The sequence below is a fragment of the Fulmarus glacialis genome, unplaced genomic scaffold, assembly GCF_000690835.1.
Source record: "Fulmarus glacialis isolate BGI_N327 unplaced genomic scaffold, ASM69083v1 scaffold2070, whole genome shotgun sequence".
NCBI lineage: Eukaryota > Metazoa > Chordata > Aves > Procellariiformes > Procellariidae > Fulmarus > Fulmarus glacialis.
In genome coordinates, this window is record NW_009185611.1 from 1 (window position 1) to 25,156 (window position 25,156).

Genomic DNA, 25,156 nt, shown 5'->3' on the forward strand with positions numbered 1-25,156 from the left:
CTTGGTGTCGTCTGCAAACTTACTTATGTCATAGTATGTAAAAGGCCACAGCTCATTGTGAAAACTATTGTTGATCTCGGTAAGAGAGGTATATCTCAGTCAAGGAATGTCAGATAAAGCAAAAGATTTTTGGTATACTCTGGTAAGCAGAGAATATGGATACTTGGCATAATTTACAGTTGTAAATTCCAATTGTACATTCCCATTCATTGCTGAGAACTCACAGTATAGGTGTGAGTACTGTGCTCATTTGAGTTTCACTTAGCTGAAATTCTTCAAATTGATGTATGTATGTGTGTATATATATACATATTTGTATATATATACATGCATACACCAGAGCAAAAAAAGAACTATTAAGATCATTTGATTATGCTTCCTACATAATACAAAGCATAGGACTTTCCTCAGCATTCACTGCAACTAGGCCAACCACACCTTCAAGTTCAGTCAAAGAGTAGTTTCCCTCATCCAATGGTATAAAACAATGAAAAAGAAAAGGAATACATTAATATATGAGATTCATGATTAATTCTCTATTTATTTTTACTTATCCTCTATTAGAACTTAAGAGGTCTGAGAAAATATTTTCTTCCTTATTAAATTCCAAGAGAGCTTATTTTAATATTATCATAGTACTACTCTACCTAGACAGCAGTTCTGCAGAGGCAGCGGCACTCCCAGTGAGGCACTGTTTGATGAAGCTTTTAGATGAGAAAACTTGAAACCAAGTAAGAGAAATGGTTTGGTTTTTTCAGAGGTAAGTACTTTCAATTTTAAAGCATCAATAGTGTATACAGAAATATTTCCATTGGGGAAGATTAAATAACTTTTAAAAACTTCAAGTCTGTTCTTCATTTCCCTGAGAATTCATACTCATATCTTGAAGGTAAAACCATTAAGGTAGAATCAATTCATTTTCAGGAATGTTCTGAAAGAGTGACAATAATGATAGGAGAATACAACATTGTAACCTAAGATATGTTTTCTGACCATATATATCAACACAGAAAAAGCTAAAATGAAAAAATACATCCTCTCTTCCAATAGGGCAGCCTAAAATAACTTACTAGCCTTATTTTTACACTTGTTGCTTCATGTAATTCCATAGGCATTGCATTAAATCTCTCAATAGCATTACAAGTAAAATCAGAGGTTCATCTGGGGGACATATATGTATCTCAGTCAAAAATCACAAACTTCAATCACAGTTTCAGAGTAGCTAGACTACTTTCTGCTAATGTATTAATGGAGCGGAGGGAGCATTTTGGCTCGTCAAAAGTAGGCATCCACTTCAGGATGAGCTCCAGATGCCACTGACTCCGTTCACAACACTGTGAGATTAGCCACCAGTTCATGTATGCATACATTTTATGGACAACTAAATTTTAGTGTCCGCATATGAAGCTGGATCCCACCTCTTCTCTCCATCTTTTCTCTTACAAGAAAGATACCATGGAAGATTACAGTGAATTACTCCAACATTACAAGATCTTTTAGTCCTGTTTATCAGATATTAACCGAATCACAAATTTTGTATCATAATTGCCTTTAATATATCTCTTCTTTCATATGTATCTTTGCTGTCGTTGCAGAGGAGATAAAGATACTTTGCTCAGATTTGTTTCTAAGAGGCTTGATTTCTGTGGGTCTCTCAGCTTCAGAACTTCTGCTTCCCTGGTGCTTTGAAAAAGTCATTGAAATCTTGCTCTCTTTTTAACTACCTTTCTTCCTCTATCCATTTGTATAGCATCGTGCTAAATGCCTACTTTATCAGCTACAACCACAGAACAAAATTATTCCAGAAGCACACACTGAAAAGGAATATCTGGGGGGGGAAAAAATCCCTTCCAATCTATTACCTTTTTATTGTTGCTTATGTGTGATTCTGAGCTTTTCTCAGTTTCCTTTTTGACAGCTTCCTGAAGATCAGAGGCTTGTTGTATATATGTTAATGCTGCCAGTATCTCATCTTCTAACAATATTACATCTTCATAGGAAATTGGCCATCCCAAATTCTCTAACGCCTGCAGCAAAGCTTCTTTATGATGCATATATTGAACTGGGCCATCCTCTTTAAATCTTAAAAAAAAATATTTAAAAAAAAATTGTAGTCACAAGTAGGAGAAATTTTAATTTTGGCAGTACTTTACAAACAGAATCACAAAGTGTAAAGGCAGAATAAAACATCAGATTCATCCAATCTATCTTCTGTATGCCACAAGTTTTTGTGTTTCATCCAGCTACTGTTGTGTTTAGTCAAACAATCACATCTGGCTTAACCATATCTCATAGAAAGACATCTACAGAGCAATTCAAGTGGCTGAGCATAGATATCTGGTGCCATTTTAGATGTCCTAGAATATGTGAGGCATCAATAAAGAACTTGCAGATACGACTGAGAAATTATGGAAATCCGTGGCCCTTCTGGAGCAGCAGCTAGGGTGAAGTGGCAAGCATCTAGACAATCTAAAATGGCACCAGACACCTATTAGGTCCTGATTTGCCACATCAGTCTTGACTGATCACATAAAAAAGAGACAATCTCCTGCTGTTTATTCCTCTGTCAGTCCTGTACTGCCCAATTTCACTCAGTGATCAGGAGTTTGCTTCCATCCATGGTTCAGATTATGTCAATGTCCACTAGACTAAAGAGCACTGAAGGTACTTATAAACCAGAAGGTGAATGAGATACAGTCATCTTGTTGATAAAAAACAACAAACTGAACCCTCCAAATCCAGAACAGGTAGAATTCTTTAAACACCAGAATGGGATTTTAGTTCTCCTTATTGATAATAGAACTGTGTATTTTTCGCTCATTAGCTTAAGTCATCTTACAAGCATTCTAGTTTTCATTCCCATTTTTCTGCCTAGGAATATTTCACGCCCATTCAGTTTTCATTACTTAATCTTCACTTAATTCTCTGAAGCAAACAGACGTTAACTTCACTGATGCCAGTCCTGTTTATACAGTCACTAGTTTTCTAAATCAATATACAGAAATAAGCTGGTTAAAGTAGTACAAACTTCCAGTGTGATATACAGTTCCAGCACATGCTGTAAAGGTGCTTATTATACCTTTACAAACCAGCCACTGAAGTGCTCTTTACCAGATGAGACAATATTTACCTTGATGCCAAAGGCAATGACAAGCTGCCCTCCCAAAGCCCTGCCACCTGACACATTAAGAATAGACCAGCACCATTCAAATGGAATGCAAGTCCTTTCCTATAAAAATAACCAGCACTGCAAGAAGGAGGTCCAGAATTTAATATTACTCCATATCACATATACATTTTTGAAAGTAAGGTATAGTTATGAAATATTTGAAAATAAAACCAGTTGGTTACAGAAATAGTGATAAAAAAGTATCAAATATTTATGACCAGCCTTTCAGAGATAAGTTAGAAAACTAAAAGGTGATAGCTTACTTGTCTCTTTCCTCCTGAGATAGTGCTCTCCAAATAACTACGTTTAGGCGCCTATTAAAGGAAGCAAAGCAGTTTTTGAGGGAATGCAGTTCCTTGTGCATCTGATCATCTCAAAACTAGCAAATAAACACAGTTTCTTAAGATATCTGCACTGATTTGTATTCCAGGAGCACTGTATCATCAAATGTTTATTACTCAGCTATGAAATTATCAACTGCAAGAGAAGATGGGAAAACAGCATCTTCCATCAAGTAGCAACATGACTATTTCAGGGTCATAGAAGGATTAACGGCAATCACTGCTGCTTCCTGCCAGGATTTTCTATGGATGGTTCTCTTCAGCACCAGCAAGCTAAATCAAATAACAAAACTGATTAAATGCCAGTTAAGCTAAGCACAGTTCCTCCAATTAAACAGTTTCAGAAAACTGTAGCCTGAAGACACATGGAGAGCAATGCTAATTTTTTTTTTCTGCTAAGATAACCCCTCAGTTGTGCATTCAGGTTTCTACTTCATTAAACTCTGGCAGTAAAGAAAAACTACTGACAGGAAAACGGAAGTGATTATCCCAAAGCAATGCAGTTCTGAGATCTTCTAAAAGCACCACTAAACTTTCTGCTTTTGCTTTGTAGATATAAATTATAAACTCTTATTAGGTCATCTAGCTTACAGTTTTCTCTATTAACATCTCAAACAATTAAGCCATTACTCAATTACTTCATTTTCTACTATAGAAATAAACCTCTACCGATGATCCTAATTGCTGTAATTACAGAAAAAATCCCAAACTTCTTTTGGAAATACAAGAACAAATTCATTGTTAGGAAGAATTCAGATTGTAACCATTAGACTTTTAACAGTGTGCTGGTTTTGGGTGGGATAGAGTTAATTTTCTTCACAGTAGCTAGTATGGGGCTATGTTTTGGATTTGTGCTGGAAACACAGTGTCGATAACACAGGGACGTTTTAGTCATTGCTGAGCAGTGCTTACTGCAGTGCTTACACAGAGTCAAGGCCTTTTCTGCATCTCACCCTACCCCACCAGCGAGTGGGCTGGAGGTGCACAAGGAGCTGGGAGGGGACACAGCCGGGACAGCTGACCCCAGCTGACCAAAGGGCTATTCCATACCATACGACGTCATGCTCAGCGTACAAAGCTGGGGGAAGAAGAAGGAAGGGGGGACGTTCGGAGTGATGGCGTTTGTCTTCCCAAGTAACCGTTACGCGTGATGGAGCCCTGCTTTCCTGGAGATGGCTGAACACCTGCCTGCCGATGGGAAGTAGGGAATGAATTCCTTGTTTTGCTTTGCTTGCGTGCACGGCTTTTGCTTTACCTATGAAACTGTCTTTATCTCAACCCACGAGTTTTCTCACTTTTACCCTTCTGATTCTCTCCCCCATCCCACCGGGGGGGAGTGAGTGAGCAGCTGTGTTGGGCTTAGTTGCTGGCTGGGGTTAAACCACAACAAACAGTCTTGCTAGATTTATTGGTGCATGTACAAAAAAGCTCATTAACACCAGATTTTGAATATGATTTTCTTGTTGATTTATTTTATCTACTAGAAACCAAACCCCAGCATTTTTAGAACTTAAATTACTTAGTTCATTCACAATCTGCAGTCTCAGCATGCTCCACTGCCTATTTCATACTTCTAAACGTGCACATTCGTAACTAACTCATTTGTAAAAGCCTCTGGCTATACAAGATCGTACACATTTTGAGGCTTCCAGCATTTTTCTCCTTCAATAATGGATATTCTCTTTGTCAGAGCAGAAAATTTCTGTCCTTGCCACTTTTTACCCTCTTAATCTGATGCTACGGTCAATCTTCATGTGGGGAAGATATTGTCGTGGTTGCTTCTGTTCTTGAAACCTGCATGCCCTGATGTATTGCCTCATCTATAGATGTCAGAATAAATTTGTGACCAATCACTATTCATAAAGCTGAACTGCAGTCTTTGAAAATTCAATTACTGGAAAAGTACTGTGGCATTTGCAGCAAAATAAATTTGACTGGGTTGCTGTTTCACATGTAGAGGAAAAGCAATGAGAAATCTTTACTATATTGTCAATTATAAGGATCTTCAGGCAGATCTCTCTTCTGTACATATTTTTCACAGAAGCAGGGAACTCAATCCTACTGTTGTAAATACACTGATTCATTGACCTCCAAGGGTAAACATAAGTAAACAGCACTCCCAGTCACCAAAGTTTTAGGGAGACTGTGAAAATGCTGTCAGGAGAAGATCATCAGAGTTTAACCAGTAAACACTTTTCTTTCCCTCAGAATTGAAGTCAATAAACGTAAAATATTCAATGGTATGGCACAGCAATGAAAAACTTCATTTTTTTCAGGAGTCACCATCAAAAATACACCACTTGAACCTTCTATCAAAATGAGCAACAAATTAAGATTTCTACGAGTTCTTCATCAGCCTGATAATAACAGCATTGTCTCAATGACAGAGCACACAAAACCAAGAGATTTTTCTTCACTGAATTCCATTAATATTAGACATAGCAAGCAGCATTTGCAAATCATAATTCTTGATTTTTACCACAAAAGATGGATACATTTAGAAGTAAGAAATGAGAATGAAAAAGGGAGCTATTACATGCTTTAAAAAGAACTGGTATGATCATAGAGCTACAGACGAAAAAAAAACTTAAAGGGCCTCAGTGGAATTCATCAAAAAACAAAGACTAAACACCTGCCATCAAGGGTTTTTTTGTCATATAAAATAATTACATCTGTAAATGTTATTAGAATACAGCCTGAAAAGATATCTCATTTATTAAAATAATGCTAGTCAAACCTCTCATAAGGTTACTGAATGACATTAGTGGTCAAATAATTGCATTACTTCAAAAAAATGCATAAAGTTAGATCAAGGAAAGAAATAACTTAGAGATCTAATGTCCTTGTCCTGTTTAATTCTGATGTGCTTTTACCAACATTTAATTAATAAGCACAACACATATCTCTCTCAAAAAAAAAAGTTAAAATTGTCTTATAAAATTTCTTATAGGTGCCTCAGTTACACTCTTGCATCCATAGTTAAGTGCTAGGCAGCTGGCAGCAAAAAGCAGTCCACTAATTTAAATGTAAGTCTATGGATTTAGTTAAAATCGTAAGTTAAAAGTCTGGCTACCACTGTATGTTAGGGGAGATTCCTCCCCACGGAAGACTGCTTTCAAGTTTATTCCCAGAAAGTAAATTTTTTTTTTTTTGTCTCATTGAACAAATGTAATACGAGCAACATTATTTATTATCTCCTTCCGCATTATCTGTTTTTTCATTCTGCATCTTTTTTTAAAGAAAATAAACATTTCTCCTACAGAATGATGGTGGATTACAGTGTGTCAATGTGCAGAATTACCAGTATTGAGCAAAGCATGTGTGAGCAAATACCCACTACATACGAAAAATCTGAAATTAGACTGCAAACATGATAAATTTCTGAGTAGATGATAAGTAGACTTACCTTTCATAGGATTTAATTGCTTGTTCCAGCTTCTCTTTATAGGCATCAAGATTCACTGCCTGAGGATTAATTAGTGTGATCCGCTTCTTGTCATTGCTAACATGGGCCAACGGTAGCATCTATTATACAATAAAAGACAAAGACTTCATTTATCATACAACTTTTGCTCCACCAGAATAACTAAATGCCCACGAGTCCATGTCCAAGAATCAGAACGGACAAAAGGAACACTGGAAGGCTGCAGAAAGTAAGATCTGAGCACCCCAAAGAAACGCCAGAATTAAGACATAGTTTCCAGCCTGTTAATAAAGTCTTCTGAAATGATACAATCTCTTTATGCAGAAGTTGCAAATTAAGATTCCTGACTACTAGTTAATTCTAACTAAATCAGTACTGTCAGAAAACTCACCCTAATAATGGAAGGGTAGGTCAGAATGAAGACAAGCATGTCTAGATCATGACCATATTCCAGATTGTATTGCTTTAAAACAACACTCTCTTATATTTACTAGCATCTAATTCTAGCATACATGTGTGATAGTTACTTATTTAAGTGTATTTAATAATCTTATTATGGAGGACTGTATTTTCTAAGGAATTAGAGTACTAAAGATGGAAAGAGACATTTTTCACCATCACACTGATCACCAAAATGTAAATAAGGTGTGGATATTGCTCACTGAAACTAGTCTTAATTTACCATAATAAGGCTTAGGAACCTAACCAGGTTGGTCAGAATCAGGATCTTCAATACCTTTCAAACCTCACGATACAGCATCTACATAAGTCAACTTCATTATAAAATAGAAAGTCATACACTTACAAGTAGATCTTCAAAAGCCAAAGGTAGAAAAAAATGACAGAGAGGAGGAAACATGCCTTCCAATATCTCAGTCCAAAGTCCCACCATCCTTCAGCCTCTAACATTACTGAGCAGTTCATATAAGAAAAGCTATTTTATATATCAATGTCCTGATGATGATTATAAACAGAAAAAATCTAAGAAAGAAATGGAGAAGATGGAGAATGTTACTCTCCCCAAAACTGTCTTCAACACACATGGTTGAGTGGGAAGCTTCTCCCGATGCCTGTCTCAGATTAGGATACAGATGACAAAAAGATGGATGAGGTTCAATTTAAATAAACCTAAATTTAATTAAATTATTTCAATTTAAATAAAACCCCTGTTGGAGGAATAAGGCAAGCAATCAGAAAATAAAACAATAAGAAGACTTCTTTATTGAGAACATTTTTCAGTGATGTTTTATTTGTGTTTGAATCATCACAGCCTAGCTGGATTCCAAATTACTGCTGTATGACCATTTTTTTCAGGAGCAGTGGTGTGACTTTATATTCCCCTCTTTTTCTGAGGATGTCTTCTCTCTGATTAATAAATCTGTGTCACATCAGTGCCAGACCACATCAAAGCTCCTCATATTAAATTAATCTTAAGATGACTTAGAAGCTAAAGTTAATGGGAACATGTCAGTGAAATATCTTGCAGAGACAGATGAGGTAAATCTCTGCCCAGAACTGTGAGCCATGAAATCTGGCTACCTGTCATTTCCAGGTGGAGTTTGAAAGCTGAAAGTCAAGGAACTGAAAGTACCCCTCTTCCAGTTCCATACCCATGGTTGTTGTCTGCTATGTTACTCAAACCAAGTTTATAAAAGTTCAGAAACCATCTCCTACATTTCCTTACAAATTCCTAGAGTAACCCAAGTACAAACAGCATCATTTGCAAAATGAATTTAATACAGTTTATAAAACACTTTGAATAGAAGATGAGGGGCAGACAAGCATAAACACATTATTACAGTATTGAAGAATAAAACCAGAATGGAATGTATTCTTAGCAAATAGTAAACTTGAAATATTATGCATTCTCCTACATTTCCTTACAAATTCCTAGAGTAACCCAAGTACAAACAGCATCATTTGCAAAATGAATTTAATACAGTTTATAAAACACTTTGAATAGAAGATGAGGGGCAGACAAGCATAAACACATTATTACAGTATTGAAGAATAAAACCAGAATGGAATGTATTCTTAGCAAATAGTAAACTTGAAATATTATGCATACTTTGAAAGCAATGAAAGCTGCTCGCGAAGACAAGTGAAATTTGACAGATTCAGCTGAAAGAAATCACAGGGAAGCTCTTTTAGTGCCAAAATGTTTTGTCATTTTTTAAATTAAATACTTAAACTTTCATATCAAAAGAATTAACTTGTTTCAAAATGACTTTTATTTCAAAACCAAAATTTCAAATTTTTAAAGACAAAACCAAAGCACAATAACCCTAGAAAAACCTTTCTTATTTTAGACTGAACAAGATGTTTTGCTTGGCTGAATCTGAACTTGATTCTTTTTAGGAAAGCATTGAGTCAAAACTCCATGACTTGCAAAGCTGTACTTAAGATGCCACAATCTGCAACAGACACTCACATGGTTCTATGAGAAGGTTTGCTGCAGAGCTACCATAGCATAATTTAGACAAGCCCCCAATTTTTTTTCTGCATATGAATCTGATGGTAGTGAATCTGAAATAACCCAGCTGAAACTGACAGGTCACATAGAACTGAAAACAACAGGTGAGCCTCTTGTTAATGAACAGCTGTCACGGAAACCTTTTGCTTGCTGCATCTCCAAGGTGAGAAAACTGTTTATAGTTACTCCATCATCACTGCTAGCAAAGGCTGAAAATAAAAATTATGCTATCCCCAGAAAAGCAAACAAGGATGTCTGCATTCCACACCAAGAAAACTAAGATCTCAGAAGGAAGAATGCAAAAATGTTGTACATTTATTATTTTCAATGAAGACTTCTGAAGTACTGCAATAATCAAGATTCTTAATCAATTTGTTAATGTCTCCTATTCAAGCTCTATGTCTAGTCTCAGAACCTATTTTCTGCTTTTTCTTGATATGCTGGCATGAAGCTTGAGGGAGAGTGGGTTCCATAGCTCATAAATGCTACTGATTCCACCTTGTGTGCAATCCCCAACCTTCTTTTTCCTTTCTATACTCTGCTTCAGACCCAGAAAAACCCATGCCTCTACACATAGAACAATAATTTTCCACCGCCTGAGAAATTGTGTGTCTCTATACAACTAATGGGGATTAGCAGGTACGAAAAAGTGCTAAAATGATACATTATTTCGTGTTTATGTCCCTGAATCTAAAGCAAGATGGATCACTGTTTAGATTCTGTACAGCAGCTGTTCATTCTAAGAACACTGAACTTAATTCAGCCCTGAAGCAGACTGCCATAAGCTCCCATGAACTGCTATTAAAAATTACCTGTATATAGCACTTGCTGAATTACAGCTTTGATTATTTTCAAAGACCACTGTTTTACAGACTACTGTTTTTGCAAATAGCAGTTCAAATGCAGCTCAGGATTGTCTGGAAAAGATTCAAAGGAGTCTTCATTTAGAAACATGGCAGAAAGATCTCTACTTAGTAGGTATATTCAGAAGAAGATGGGAAAAGAAGTGACTGCTCAGAAATCAGACATAAGAGTTATGCGAAAGTCACAATGTCTTTTGTTTGACATTTCACTTAGAGTAGATTGTTTTGTACAGTTTAGTAATCATTGAATATCTGAATTTTTTTGAAAAATGGCTATTTTACATCTGAAATGTTAAAATGTACATTTTTTAATGCTTTTGATGCAAAAAGCCATCTTTTTATTGCATTAAAAAAAATCTCACACTTCAAAAAAATCCTTGAAGATCTTGGTTTTGACTTGGTTTTACTAAAACAGAGGATCTGGTTTTGCTTCCACAATCTGCATGCTACAGCAAAAATTCCCATTCCTAAATTTAAAAAACAAACATGAAAACTTTAAAATGTACAAATGTGTACATTTGTTACAAATATTTTTCTTAGCTCTATATCACATCCTATTCCAAAACCCTTAGCTCACCCCTTTTTTAAACAGATGCTGTTCAGCTTTTTCTTTGAGTATTGTTTGAAGAAACATTTTTTATTAGTTAAAATGAGCTGCAACATATTAGTAGGATTTTCATAGGGTGGATCACACAAGAAGAATTAGAACAACTTGCCACAAAATGGAATTCATTTAAGTGGAATGGCAATTACAGCTTCATGATACACAATTCATTGTGAATTTTGTACCATCTCACAATTGTCTACATTTACCAGAATTAAATTTTAATTACTGAATTCCAATACTTTTCAAAAGGTCTTAGTGGACACATGTAAACCTTGGGAATGCACAAATCCACAAACTATGCACCTGCACAGTTTCCAGATGACTTTATGGACCTAAAATACATACTCCAGTGAATTAATATGTATCAGTAGAGGCTGTGGTGCTCAAGAAATTGCTGAACACCTGATGGCTGCACACTGCCATCAACTGGTAACTGTGAAAGAAAAATATATAGCTCTAAAACTTGAGAGTAAAGTCTGCAAGAAATACTACTAACTGTCAGTTTTATCTTCTTAGTGATGCATGAATGAACATTCAGATATGCATTATACATTCAGTGCACATCAACCACCTACAATGAATACTACAGAATGCAATTATGACATTTATAGAAATGAATTAAAAAATCCTTTTGAAAACAGTACCAAGTTTTATGTTTGCTTTGAAACAGCGTAAAAGTTTTACCTCATCAAATACTTTAGAAACTACATGCTTGTCCAGAACTGGGATGTATTTGGTACCATGAGGGACAGCTGTAGGAGCTAAGGCATCCATGATGGTGAGTCGCCTAGCAACCAAGCCATGAGTCTTTAACCAAAGAGCTGAAGAGATATCTAGAGAACTAGAAAAAAGAGAGTGTAAGATGTAGCAAAAGGTAGAAATACATTTGACAAGTTTGAAATGACTGAAGAAAAATAAAAACTGTAATTTTTGTGATGTACCTATATATGTACACACATACCTTTTAGATGTCCTTTTCAGAGCTTTCTGCATTTTCAGATCTAAGATAAAACATTTGCATTTCATTATCTCACAGGTTTTGTGCACACAAAAGTATACATAAATAAGCTGACATACAATAGCATCGTTTATTTATTTGAGCCTACTAGCAGTGTCACAAAGACTACACAATAACGCCTATTTCAGTTGCTAAACTAATCAATGTGAATTATGTTTCCTGTGTTTCTTGGTGCTTGATCAATAGTAACACTGTTACTATATGCCTCATGAGCCCTAATTAATCAATGAGGAAATTTATAAAATAGGTGGGGCATAATTTAATTTTTTTTTTCTAATTGAACTCTGTATGCATTTATTTCTTATAACCCAAAAAGAAAGATTAACCAGTTTATTCCCCAATTCAAGATGTGATACCAAGTACTATCCCTAATGAGACGGCCAGGACTGGCTACTTTAAGGTATACCACTATGAACATGTGTATAAAAGGTATATAAAGAACTAAAAATAAGACGCTGAAATGTAAAAAAGTCAAACATCTTTAAATATCATAGGTGAGGTTTTAGAACAACTTAGAGGACCTATCATAAAGTTCAGAGTTGCATAAATTACTGAGAGAAATGAAAACTATCTGGATGTATATCCAAGCCCCATTGGAAATACTTTTGTCTCGGTGTATGTCTCTGCCCCACAGAACATGTTTTTTGCAAGTCTAAGCATATTAATAAAGCGCAACCTCCTTTTACATTGGTGCCACAGAATTAGAGCCACCACACTCTTCTTTAACCTCAACATTGAACATAACTACAAATTACTGTATCACAACAACAATCTATTACTGTATCATAACAAGATTCTCAAAATCTATTTATTCTGTTGATAGAAGCAACTGTGATCTCCTTTCAGCAGTCTAAGGCATAGCTGTATCACAGCTGCTGCATACTGTGGACATAACTAAGCTGTTGTAAAGTAAACAGTTTGGGCACTGACAGGAGCCTGGCCGCAGCTGTAAGAACCTTGTTACAATACCCTCCTCCAGCTCTCTGGAGTTCTGCTGCGTTCCAGTCCTGTGTACTGCAGGTCTGCACAGTGTTGCCTCAGATGAGGCACTATTAGTTACAAACACAGCAGAAGAAATGTTACAGTCTGCCCCACCCAGAGCTCCTATTCTGTCAACTTGCCTTTGAAAATGGTTGTACATTTCATGCTCTTTTTGACAGAAAAACTCTTTTTTTCGGGAGATACTCCTTCCTCTGGGCTTTCTTCCCTAGATTTCACACTACGGCTCAGGATTCGCAGCAGACTCGTCTTTGTTTGCTCTGCAGGTGTTGAAAGGGAAAAAAAGGAAGAGCTAACTTACTGTTCAAATAACATGCCTGGGATTTTTGAGTTCCTCTTTGGTATGCAGTCCCAATTTTTAAGGTACTGCCTATACACAACCTCAAACAAAAAATTACTTCAGCACTAATTTGTACTTTTTACTTTCCCAAGGATGAAGACTTCTTTCACGTCAGCCAGATAAACTTGGTTTCAGACTGCATACATAGGATAATTCAAAAAGAAACATAGTGTTACACGTGTAGTACGGAGAAATATTAGTGTAAGTAATGCTGTAACTAGTGAAACATAGATCAGCTCTTCATTCTTGCCAATGATGTACTTATTTAGAATAAAAAGAAATAAGGGTTTAATATCTACTATTAAAAAACTGCTTGCAGAGCTTTTAAAACATTCTGTCAAAATGGTTAATCTTTCATCACAGGGCATGTGATGAAGCATAAATGAGGGGACATTTGTCTGTCTGTTTGGGTCAAATGAGTAAGGTGGCTGAAAAGTAAAAATGAAGAAAAGTTAGTTAGAATTTCAGAAAGATGGTTATTTAAATCATCAAAGGCTTCATTTGTTCCTACAATGAGGGACGGTTTTTGCTATTTTCAACAGATCTTCTCAAGTAGTGAATAAATTCTGCTAACAACTACAGTTCATTTTAGTCTTACCTGCATATAATGCTTTCTTCCTTCGGGCTGGACTGTCAGCAGGGGTTTGCCAGGTTTGCTGATGTGGTGTTGGTGCTGGCTCCTCTGAAGCACAGCACGGCCTGCTGCTAAGAGTAGTACTTAGCTCTTCAGTGTGTTCGGTTACAGAAGACACAGTATGTGTCTGCTTGTGATTACTGCTTGTAAGTGACAAAAAGAAGAAACAAGCAAGAAATTACTTAAAACATATATCACTGGTTTAAAAAACACTAAGCTGAAGTCTTCTAGTAATTTAAATACTCATTTCAAATGCTTTCAACAGTGCAAAATATTTTCTCTATTATCCCAGTCTGCATTTCAAAGGGGAGTTCAAAGGAGGTTAAAATATTCCTAGTTTTTTAAACTATTGAAAAAGTCATTTCTTAGTCTATTTAAAAGATGTTGCCTACTTTTAAGGCAACATCCTCGTATAATTTTAATAGGGTCAGAATGTTCTGTAATAGCCACTTTGAATCCTGGGGGAAAGAATAAACCTACCATCAGCAATGAAAATAGCTGACACACACACACATATATATGAACATATATACACATACACACATATATACCTATGTCCCCACATTAATAAAAAATAAAATATATAAATTCTGGAATAAACACTTATCTACTTTTATACTGGACATCCTACTGCCCTTCCACACATATGAAATCGTTCCACAGGACTCTCCACTTTTAATTTATTTTACTTTATTTTGAATACCTTTATTTTAACTTACTGTTTTTAATAGACTTCTGTCTTAAAAATCTGATGTTACTTTTTTGCTTTTGTACTATTACTGCACAGATAAATAAGGCACTGGGCAAGCTATTTTTTTATTAAGGCTGTGCTCCTGTAGAGATTACAAGTAACTTCACGTTTGAAGCTAGGTCTGTGTTTATTACCCAAACAGAAATTCAGTATAATCAGACATGCAGAAAACTTTTCCACAGTGGCTCAGGAGTCTGCCTTCAGTATGCTGTGGAAGGATCTCTTTTTGAACGGTCATTTTTGGCACCATGCGATTTTCAGCATGTTTTTCAACTGATGCTGGGCACGAAACTAGTTTTAATGATGAGATTACTTATCTTTTGATAAAAAGCAAGGATAAATACAGCATGAACATACAGACAACACATTGCAAAATAAAAAATGTGAAAAAAAGTAAGCTGAATTTCATTCATGGTGTTTGCCATCTTCTAAACAAGTACATTTGTATGTAATTTATGTTTCAATCAGCATATCCCAATGAGTAGCAATTTAGTCATGAAGTACCAAGCCAGCTCTGCCAATAGGACAATATTTTTTCGTGAATTCTCTATGTCAGAGGAAGCAACTTTACCATGTGCTGGAGACAGAAAAATATTTTCACCTCTTTGCTTTTATTATTACTAATAATTTGAGACTATTTAGATATTTGAGATCATTTTGTTTCAGGCATCACAGTATTAGTGTATTTTTCTAGATTTTTTTTTTCCACTACCTTAACTGTTTAAAAAAAAAAAACACCACCACCTTTCTTTTTAAAAGAGAAGAATGTCAGAGGTTTAAAATGCAAGACAATGAAAAAGGAGAAATGTAACAGATAGTTCCTATCTCTTATTAACATAATAGCAGTAAGAGGACATACTTATTCTCTGGATCATTTTCTCTGTTACAACAATTCATCATCAGACATTCGGCGTGAAAGGTCTTCACTTTCTCTAGGTCTCTTTCTCCTTGTTCAATCTCTCTTTTCAAAAGATGTATGTCTTCACTCTAACAAAATCAAATATTTTATTACAATTACTCCTAAATACGTTTCATTTCTGAACTGAAACTATGCAAGCTCTGATAATAATTTTGAATAATGACTCAGGACAGCTGCATGATTTTGTATACTTTTTCAGGTAGTCTCTCTGTTTCCTAAATCAAAGTTTGTTTTGTCCACTTTCTATATGTATGAACAAGCTTATAGAAAACAAGATTAAAATGTGCTTGGCAATACAGCCTTTCAAATTATTCTTCGTTTTTAGGAAAAGGAAAAGCATTCCCTAACAAGCCAGTTACCCCTTGAGATATGAACAGCCATATTTCTGAATAATGTAATGAGGTCAGTAGCTCTCTTCATTCCAAGCAAGCAAGCAAATAAGTAAGTAAATAAAATACAATACATGTACATTACAACTGTTGTCTTGTCATTCTACAGATCACAGCTGTATCACATACTGTCCCTGAAAAATGAGAAGTAAAACCCATACTCTTCAAGTAAACATTGGAACTGACTGGGAATCATTCGGACTACAGGAGGAAACAGGAAGGAAGTTCCAACGATGATGCCTTTACAACTCCCACAGGGCCAGAAGTCTGGAGATGGACAACACAGACTCTGGTCCTCATCTTTCCAACATGTGCAGTGTCACACAGTCCACATCAGCAGAATCACCAAAATTGTCCAGTGCACTCTCTGATATCTTTCAAGAGCTGGAGTATTTGCACATCTTCCTTCTAATCGGTGTCTGCAAAGTTCTAAATTTCCTGCTACTGTCTTGTTCCTGGTTGTTCTCATCGTTCCACAACCACCATTTCTAAAATTTGTGGAACTGATTAACTTGAGTGTTAACTTTCACTAAAAACAAGAATATGCTTTAAATGGGTGTTTCTGTTAGTCTATTCAGAAATTTCCTATTGGGCATTGTTAGATTGAGCTGCTTAGTCACACTTGATAGGTCACTGCTATTCTAGTCATTTTACTCATTATAGATGTGTCCCCAGTGGCTACTGTAGAGCAAACTTCATAGAATCATTCATTCATCATTGTTCAAATTCAGCTCTGCATTCTCTCATTTATTAAGAGGATACAAACCATAGTTTCATTTTAAACAGTAACTTATTTCTGAGACAGCAGAGATCATGTGTGTTTCTTCCAAAGCTGAATTTGGTTTATATGGTTTTTGGGTTTTGTTTTTCGGGGGTGGGTGCAACAATTGCACTACAAATGTACTTTGCATGATATTTGGGCTGTTTTGTTGTGGTCTAATAAAATTTCATAAGCAAAAAAGTCACACTCATTGCCTCCACATCACTTCAAATCTGACTAGGATTAACTCTCTTTTTTTAATAATCTATTATAATATGAAATCACACTAATGGCAAGTCCTGTGGTTCCTTCAATAGCATGAAGAAACAAACATCTTCATTTTCAGATACTCACAACAATAAACTCTGCAGCATCAGGATCAGTCAAATAAATGTTGTAATAATGAAACCGTCCCTCTGTTTCAGTAGATAGTTCATACAAAAATTTATTAGCTTCTGTATCATCACAGTTGAAGGATACAGTATGGATGGGTATTTTACGATAAAGCTGGACTTGAGCCAAAATTATTTGGGGGGGCTGAAAATAGAAAAGTGTGTATTAAACATGTGGCATCTAGAAGTGTATTTATCAAAATATGGAGAATTTGTAAGAATTTAATCAGTCATACTGTTGCTTAGAGACAGATATAGACCAGTTAAAAGCATACATTTTATATGGATTGCTATTTCATAATTATATAAAATGATCTAATTTAAAACTGAATTTGAAACACTGATAATGCATTAAGGCACAGGACACACTAATAAAATAAAATGTAAATTATAATATAATCAGTACTCTGTTTCTGAAGTCTTAAAGGAAATTACTAAAGTAGAGGAAATTAAACTACTACATTGGTGTTTAGTATCACTGGATGTATATAACTGTATATTTTTGGACGTATATAATTGTTGATATTTTTATTAAGCTAAATTAGTTCAATGACAAGTTGATTCAATACCAGGAGACAAAATAGAGACTCAGAAAATAAGAAAGTTAGTGTTCCTCCTCCAATAGAGAAATAAAAATTAGGTGAGAAAGTAAAAGCTCCACCATGTCTAAAAATGTTGAAGGATCTGGTAGAAAGAAATTATTGACTCAGTTCTCCAACTTCTGATAACACTTCGGTTGTTCAGAATACTGTCATAAATCTTGACAAATGTAGCTTTCTCCTGATATTTGCAATATATTTGCTTGTTGTACTTTAATAGTTAAAAACAATCTTGGTAATTTCCTCTTTTTCATCTAAAAAGTATAATATAAATCATAAAAGCCATTATTAACTAGGTAAAAAGAAATTAAGTGTTCATTAATTTCTAACTTAATAAAATATTAAGATGAAGAATCTGAGTAAGTGTACGTTAAGCCAAATTATTCTTTAATAAAATATGAATATATACTCCTAGCTAGCAAAAGTGTGAAACAATGCAAAGATTTTGATCAGTTGTAAATTGAGTTTTAATGAGTGACAGCCAATAACAATCAACTTGTCTGTAGAAAATACCAAAGCTTAAAACTAAAATTAAAAGCAACATTAAAAGATGTAAGTCAAAGTTTCTCATCTGCTTATTTAAATCAGGTTTACGTTTTGATATTCAAATGACTTGAATGGGCCTTTTGCTTTTATCAAAAAAAACAGAACAAAAAGGAATGTGAACCTTTAGCATTTTTCTTCCTTCTCAAGGTATAAAGAAATTATTTCTGCAAGTTTATGATGCTTTCTAAATCCTAGATTTATTGTATATGCTTCAGTGATTAATTTTGTGTGACCTTCAGCCCAGCTATTTACCTAAGTCAAGAGTTTTGCTGCATATTTGCCATTACAACCAAGCTAAACTTTCAAGGGTAAATAAAGTATTTTTAAAATGCCATTATCAGCATACCAGCTAGTTTTCACCATGCATTACAGCTTCAAAGCTCAGTTCTACCTAATTTGCATAATTATATCTGATCAACAAGGGGGTTTCTTCCAGTTTTTAGCTGGTGTTATATAATGCAATATATCATCAAATAGCATCATTTTAAGTCACGGTAACAACACTTTCAAAAATAAAAGCATACTTTTGATTCTTTTATCCACTTAAACCTAGACTTAAAGCAACTCCAGACTGCTGCTACTCCAGAATTGCCTACATGAGATCAAATTTGACTCAGTAGGATAAAAATGGAATCATATGGAGACCTAATGGAACAATATTAATGGTAACATCTTTATATGAAAATAATGCAAATTAATAATTAGGCCCTTACTCCTCAGACATGAGATAGCCTTTGTGTAAGTTCTGCAACAGGATGTAAAAAGGTACCTACTTATATATTTGATATGTTCTTTGGGGAAAAATGTTGAACACGAACGTTGTTGGTTTTATTTTGCTATCAATCATTTTCTTCTTAGGTTTTCAAGCCATCACACAAGATTGCAGGGTTTTAATATTTAAATCCAACCATGTCATGGGACCATCATTATTTTTTGATTTTTAATTCATGAGATAATTGTACTAAGTTAGGGAGATATTTTATTTAACACAAATCCTAACCTTGATACTAACATTAAACTTTACTGTTTAATCCATTACCAGATCCTTTAAACAACTCATGAAAAATGTCACGAGTTATCATGCACCAAAGACTGGACTGTGGGCTGAGAGTTCTAATCAAAATCCCTTCACAAACAGCACATTTCTCAGATACAATTTTTCAATATTATGACAACGTCCAAGAGACTCAGCTCTGCAGCTATGATATTCATCTCATACATTTGCTTCAGCCTTCTGACACCATCACTGTAGCACCACACTACTACATCTTCTGTTTTCTCATTTCAGAAATACCTGGTCAGGTCTCCCGTCAGTCAAGAGGTAAATAGCCTGAGTGTCAGTATCGGCAAGAGCAATCTGGAGAGCTTTGAGTGTATTTGTGGAACTTCCAACCTAAGAAACCAAAAAGAAAGAGACAAAGGAATGCCTATAAATACTATAAATACAGTTCTTTGCCTCTGTTCTTAAATTAATAATGACAGTGTACTGATTCAAGGGATATTACAGAACGAAAATGAGTAATAAAATAGTGAAAATATTTATGTCAAATAGCTAGAAAAATCAAAGCAGGTTTCAAAGTAGCATAAATTGGTACCACATTGGTATTCAGTGCTTATGCAAACACACATAAGCATAATGCTGGCAACAGAAATGAGCTGCAGAAGCAAAAGCAATCACTTTTTAAAAGACTATAAACAGATAGGAAGATGTAATATAAAAGATACATTCCATTATATTTTCCCACTGCTGCTCCTGATTGCCAACTCATCACACTCCCTTGAAATACATATTTTACTTAATCAAATAATTCAAAAAGTCCACAAAAAAGTTGCACAAATTTATTTCTCAAAAACAGGTAAAGAACTTCCTGGTTTTCTGAACAATTTTTTTTTCCAGACTATCTCACATCTAACGCCTCAGCACATCAAGGTAAACATCATTTATTTTTTAGCACAAAAGTTAGCTATAACAACAAAAAATACACAGTAAAGCAATACTGTGCCCCCTAAAATTTCATACTTGAGTAATACTAGCACTTTTCCTGTGTCATCCACATACTTAGTGATCATGATCTGTCTGTCTTTCTCCTTTTTAGACTAAACGTAACTCTAAACTCACCAAAATGCATTTCATGGCTTATAGGAACCTAAAAACTACAGTTTATGTCTTCAGATTTCCACCTTTCAAACACTCAGTGTACAAAACTTTCCAAATTTAAGGGGAAAGTAAGGTTTTATCAGAATGGAAGTGTGTTTCATCAAGTCTTAGTCTTAGTCTTTTAATGGGGCCAAAGCAAAATTCCTGAAAAGATGTGGGTCTGTTTTATGCTACTATAACACCTGAGTATCACTCTGGAGGGCAGTGAGGATTGTAGCGGTGTAAGAAGAGACTCAGGATCCACATATATAATGCATTATAGAAGATAAATATAAATCACTAACATTAACCCATACATGCAAAAATATGTTAAGAGATAGCATTATTTCTTCAGTCCTATTAATTCTGTTAAAACTTCTTCCAGCCCATCCCTCCAGCAAATAGTTCTATTAGAAAGGGCAAAGTAAGTAAATTAGGTGAAATGGAATAGGAGGTACACTCTGAGAGTGACTTTATATGGCTGCATAAGAATGGGCCAGGCAACAAGATAGCTCAGATGATACTTTATAATCCTATCTTCTAATTCACAAACAATCCTTACCAGTACCCACTCATAAGAAATAATTAGCCTAAGCCATTTTCTTTGTGTTAAATATATCTAATATTGCTAATGTTTTCGTAAGCATTATAAAGTTTTAGGCACACATTGCTCATTATTATGTGTAAACTGGCCATCCTGGCTCTTTTTAATAATGGTACCTGGTTTTGATCTGATTTGAAATAAAACAATTTCTTCCACTATATCATGGGAAAATACTGTGGATGCTGATGACATGAAGGAAATAACTACATACCTCATGGTAAAAGCTGTTAATTTTAGATTTCTCAGTTGCTACTGTTACAAATGAACACTGGTTTTATCAGTGTTTAAACAAAGTTGACATGCTTCAACTATGTGGCATAATCACCCCAAAAATTTTAAATGTTATCACCTTTAAAGGATTTTTAAGGAGCAGTTTGTTACTGTTTATAGCTCAGCTTCCTTATTCAACATCTTGGGACCAAAGTGTATAAAATGAGATCAAAGGATCTACTCTGACTGATATTTCAAAGCAATCTTCTGTTCATTTCAGCTTCGCTGTAAAGCCAGCTTTCTGATCTCAGACTTATGCCTGCACTGCTTTAAACAGACTAAAAGGTCAGCAGCAGACGTAACCCCCCCAAAAAAGTAGACTCTTCTTGTACCATTCCCTGTACCATTTGAGATATCTAGATCTGAACTTAGAAGGAAATTTATAATCAACAATTCACAACTTCATGAAAAATTATGAAAAGGACCATTCCCAAATGCATATATAAGATGGTATCAAATTATTGTACTTCAAAGTATTCTCGAATTTGCATGATTTTGTACCACGTATATAGCTTAAACAGAGCCATCTTTTGAAGTCTCAAGGTTGGCAGTAAAATTAAGTTTACTAACCTCAGCTATAAGTAATCACCAGCTACTCAGTGAGGCCACACTAATGCTTTCTTTTCTCCATGTGTTTGTCCATTAGTATTTTCTGAGAATACCAAGTTATTTATCTCGCTTTGTAGTCTCAGAGGTATTATGTAGCTTCCCCAATTCCCTCATCCCCAGGAATTTCATGATTAAGTGTGAGGAAGAGCTGTGATAATGCTGAGGATTTTCATTATATAAACATGTTTTTTGTGTTAGAAAACATAACATGGGATATATCTGTACTGTTTTATGACTGATTTTCAGTCCTGTGCTCATAACATTGCTGTCCACATTTGACAGATTAACTGGTCCTAAAGCTGCTGACAGTTACAGTCTGGTGGCTGACTACAAGCATTTCTACTCTGTTTCAGCTTAAAAACCTCAGATTTTGGCCACTGTCAGAGAAAGAATACTGGGTAGATAGACAGATATTTGGTCGGAGTTTGCTCTGATGTTCCTATGAAAGCTAAGTCAACTGTCTACCTATGCACCAAAAGGCTCTAGAAATGCTCCTCCAGCTCTCTGGCACCAGTTTCCTGTATCACCTCTGAGCTGTAAGTCTGCCAGCAAGAGCCCTCATCCATGCAGCATCCCTGCAGCAAGAGTGACAAATTTAGACACAGGGTCTGAGCATTGTCATGGTTCCTACAGAAAACAAATTGGCCAATGTTTGCATTGTGGTTACTAAACATAGCAGACTGCGAGTTGAATTAATATGGTCTTATAAATAGGTCCACTGTTAAAAGATTATTATATCTGACATGGATAATACGTTGTACTCAGATCTACTAAAGTCTATACATCATCTATATTTTCAGCTTACTCAAGTCAAATACTTAGTCAATCCAAAAATACCCCAGCTATACAGAAAGAGAAGACACAAATACAACTTTGTACAAACATGCTTTCTGATAATTAGTTTCCATGTTACCTCAAGCCCTTTTATCCAAAGCCAAGCATCTTGCAAATTTTCCTCATTAACTTCAGCAAGTTTGTCTTGCCATGCCACTGCTTGGGCACTGAATTTCACAAAGTTAAATCTCTTTTTGTGTCTCAATTGTTCCTGCAAAAGACAGCATCTATATTTTACTCAGTGTTAAAAGAACGAATACTTGTATCCTGACATACTGACTAATAGGAATTGTTTTAATTAATGTATAGTTGATTATATGGTTACAATAAATTATGATAATATTCAGTTATGGTATACAGAGAGACATACAGAGACAGAGAAAATTATTGCCTTCAATTATTAAGATTACTTGAACTTCCCAATGTAAGTCTCCACTTACTCATATGTCTCAAACTACTTGAACAGCAAATGTCTAGGAGGGCAAGAAAGAGAGAGACGAAACTGTGTATGAACAGTGGTATAAGGAAGAGATTAAGACTGCTTACCAAAGGACATTGAAATCAGAATCAAAGAAAGACATCATTTAGAGGAGGAGAATAAGAATCAAATGTAGAGCACTGGCAAGGGGAACTAAGCAAGAGAGAATCAAGTTAAGAATTTGCTGAAGTTGCTTTTGGATAGAAGTTACAAAGAGTGAAAGATTTGTGCAAGCTAGTACAAACTTTCAGAGCCTGGAATCTTTGCCTCCCTTTCATCACCATTTCTGTTCAGCTGCCTGTGAAACCTTCTGGCACAGTATCTAATCATTTTCTAGTGCTGATCTGTCTAGAGTACCACATCATATTATGTCCTATTACTTACGCACTTAGCTCAAAAACCTTTCTGTTGTAGTTTTAAATTTTCTAGCCCTACTAATGATTGCTATTTATGCCAGACTGATAGAATTTTTATTTGTCAGTTACTCCTCTCAGGTCTAAAAAAGTTAAGAGGAATCATGTTTTAATAGTGCCTGTTTCTCTCAAATATTAATGTAAGCTTAGGTGACATCATTGTAGATTTCTAAAACTAGGTGAGACAAATCCTATCTTAGGTGTGTCTCCCAGTACTCATTGCTTTTGAGGTACTTCTGCACTTTGCAAGTCCCTTTGCAAAGTTCTGAGTCACTGTAAGATGCAGGACGTTCAAAACATTCTACACCCTCTATTGTAAAAGTATGAAAGTGAATCTAGAACACACATTACAAATCACAACATGCCAGTAGAATTGGATGACACTGCTTAAAAATAAAAATGAAAATGCCAAAAGGTGCTTCATTGAATAGGTTTTTTTGTTTTCTCTTTTTTTTCTTTTCTTTTTTTTAGGAGGGAGGTGGCTTGAGGGAAAGAAGAACTACTTAAGCCTTTTTAATTTTTAACATTTTCTCCAGATTTTTTTCAAATATTTGTACAAATAAGGAAAAAAAATAAATTTTTAACTGAAAAATGAGCACACCAGGAAAAATCAAAATGTTCTTATAAAGCTGCTATTTTTTTTAAATTGTTAAAAAAAAAATTAGAGTAACAACCATGCAGAAAAGATCAGCCTACTCTAAAATGCTCCTCAGTCTTCAGAATCATCACTTTATCATACCTGTATGAGCTGAAATATTTTCTCCTTCACCAGTGGCAGCTTGTCCTTCATAGACTGGGATGTGTCAATAAGAATATAGACACAATCTTCAAACACATTCCCAAAGAGCCCTCTGCTTCCTTGTTGAAGCCACTTAATCCTGGGGGAGTAAAAAAAAAAAAAAAAATCCTGGTCTGTAAGATCTTTGGAGCTTTGTGTATCAGAATCTAACAGGAAGGATCTTTTTATCACTGCTATACTTATTAGTCTCCTTCCCTAAGCACCTGTTACTAGTCACTGTCAGAAGCGGTATATTGGCCTTGATGAACCAATCCTCTGTCACTACATAACAACACAAGGCATTTTTATTTCCTAATTTCAGTAGGAGACAGACAAAACAGACAAAGCAATACAGCATCTTTATAAAGTCAATTATCAGGTAGTTTGACCTGGGAAATCCCCTGTGGAAGTAACTGTAATTATTGCCCCTGTAACTGTTCTCCAGCCTGAACTCAGGAAATCATTTAAGCATATGCTATTATGCCTCCCTTTTCAGGAAACCACTTGAGAATCTATTCTGCAAAGAACTTGAGCACTTTGAAGAGTCTTAATATAACACAGATGCTTCCATGCTTTGCTGACCTTGAGCCTTAAATACAGACTTAGTTTTACATTTTAAACAGAATTTAAGCATGCCTGCCAGTTAAATACGTGCATACATACTGCTGTGTACAAGAACATTTCCTCAGTAATGGCTGCAGCAGGTCCAATTCTGATTTCCCTTGAGAGTCATAAACTACTTGTCTACCCTGAAACAGAGACATTTAACAGACGGAATATAACGGCCCTGGGAAAAATATTACTCATCT

At 35.2% G+C, this 25,156-nt stretch overlaps 1 protein-coding gene across 1 annotated transcript in view; it reads right to left on the minus strand.

The window, feature by feature from the left end:
- Positions 1-1,862: 1,862 nt before the first annotated feature.
- VWA3B (von Willebrand factor A domain containing 3B) overlaps positions 1,863-25,156 on the minus strand; it is a gene marked incomplete at its 3' end in the record, with an annotated part of 47,146 nt that continues 23,852 nt past the window's right edge. Inside the window, 12 exon segments of the mRNA XM_009582407.1 lie at positions 1,863-2,082; positions 3,433-3,483; positions 6,917-7,035; positions 11,562-11,718; positions 11,839-11,883; positions 12,986-13,154; positions 13,833-13,939; positions 15,479-15,606; positions 17,042-17,224; positions 19,519-19,617; positions 22,758-22,889; positions 24,309-24,447. Of these exon segments, the coding sequence (XP_009580702.1) occupies positions 1,863-2,082; positions 3,433-3,483; positions 6,917-7,035; positions 11,562-11,718; positions 11,839-11,883; positions 12,986-13,154; positions 13,833-13,939; positions 15,479-15,606; positions 17,042-17,224; positions 19,519-19,617; positions 22,758-22,889; positions 24,309-24,447 (1,549 nt within the window).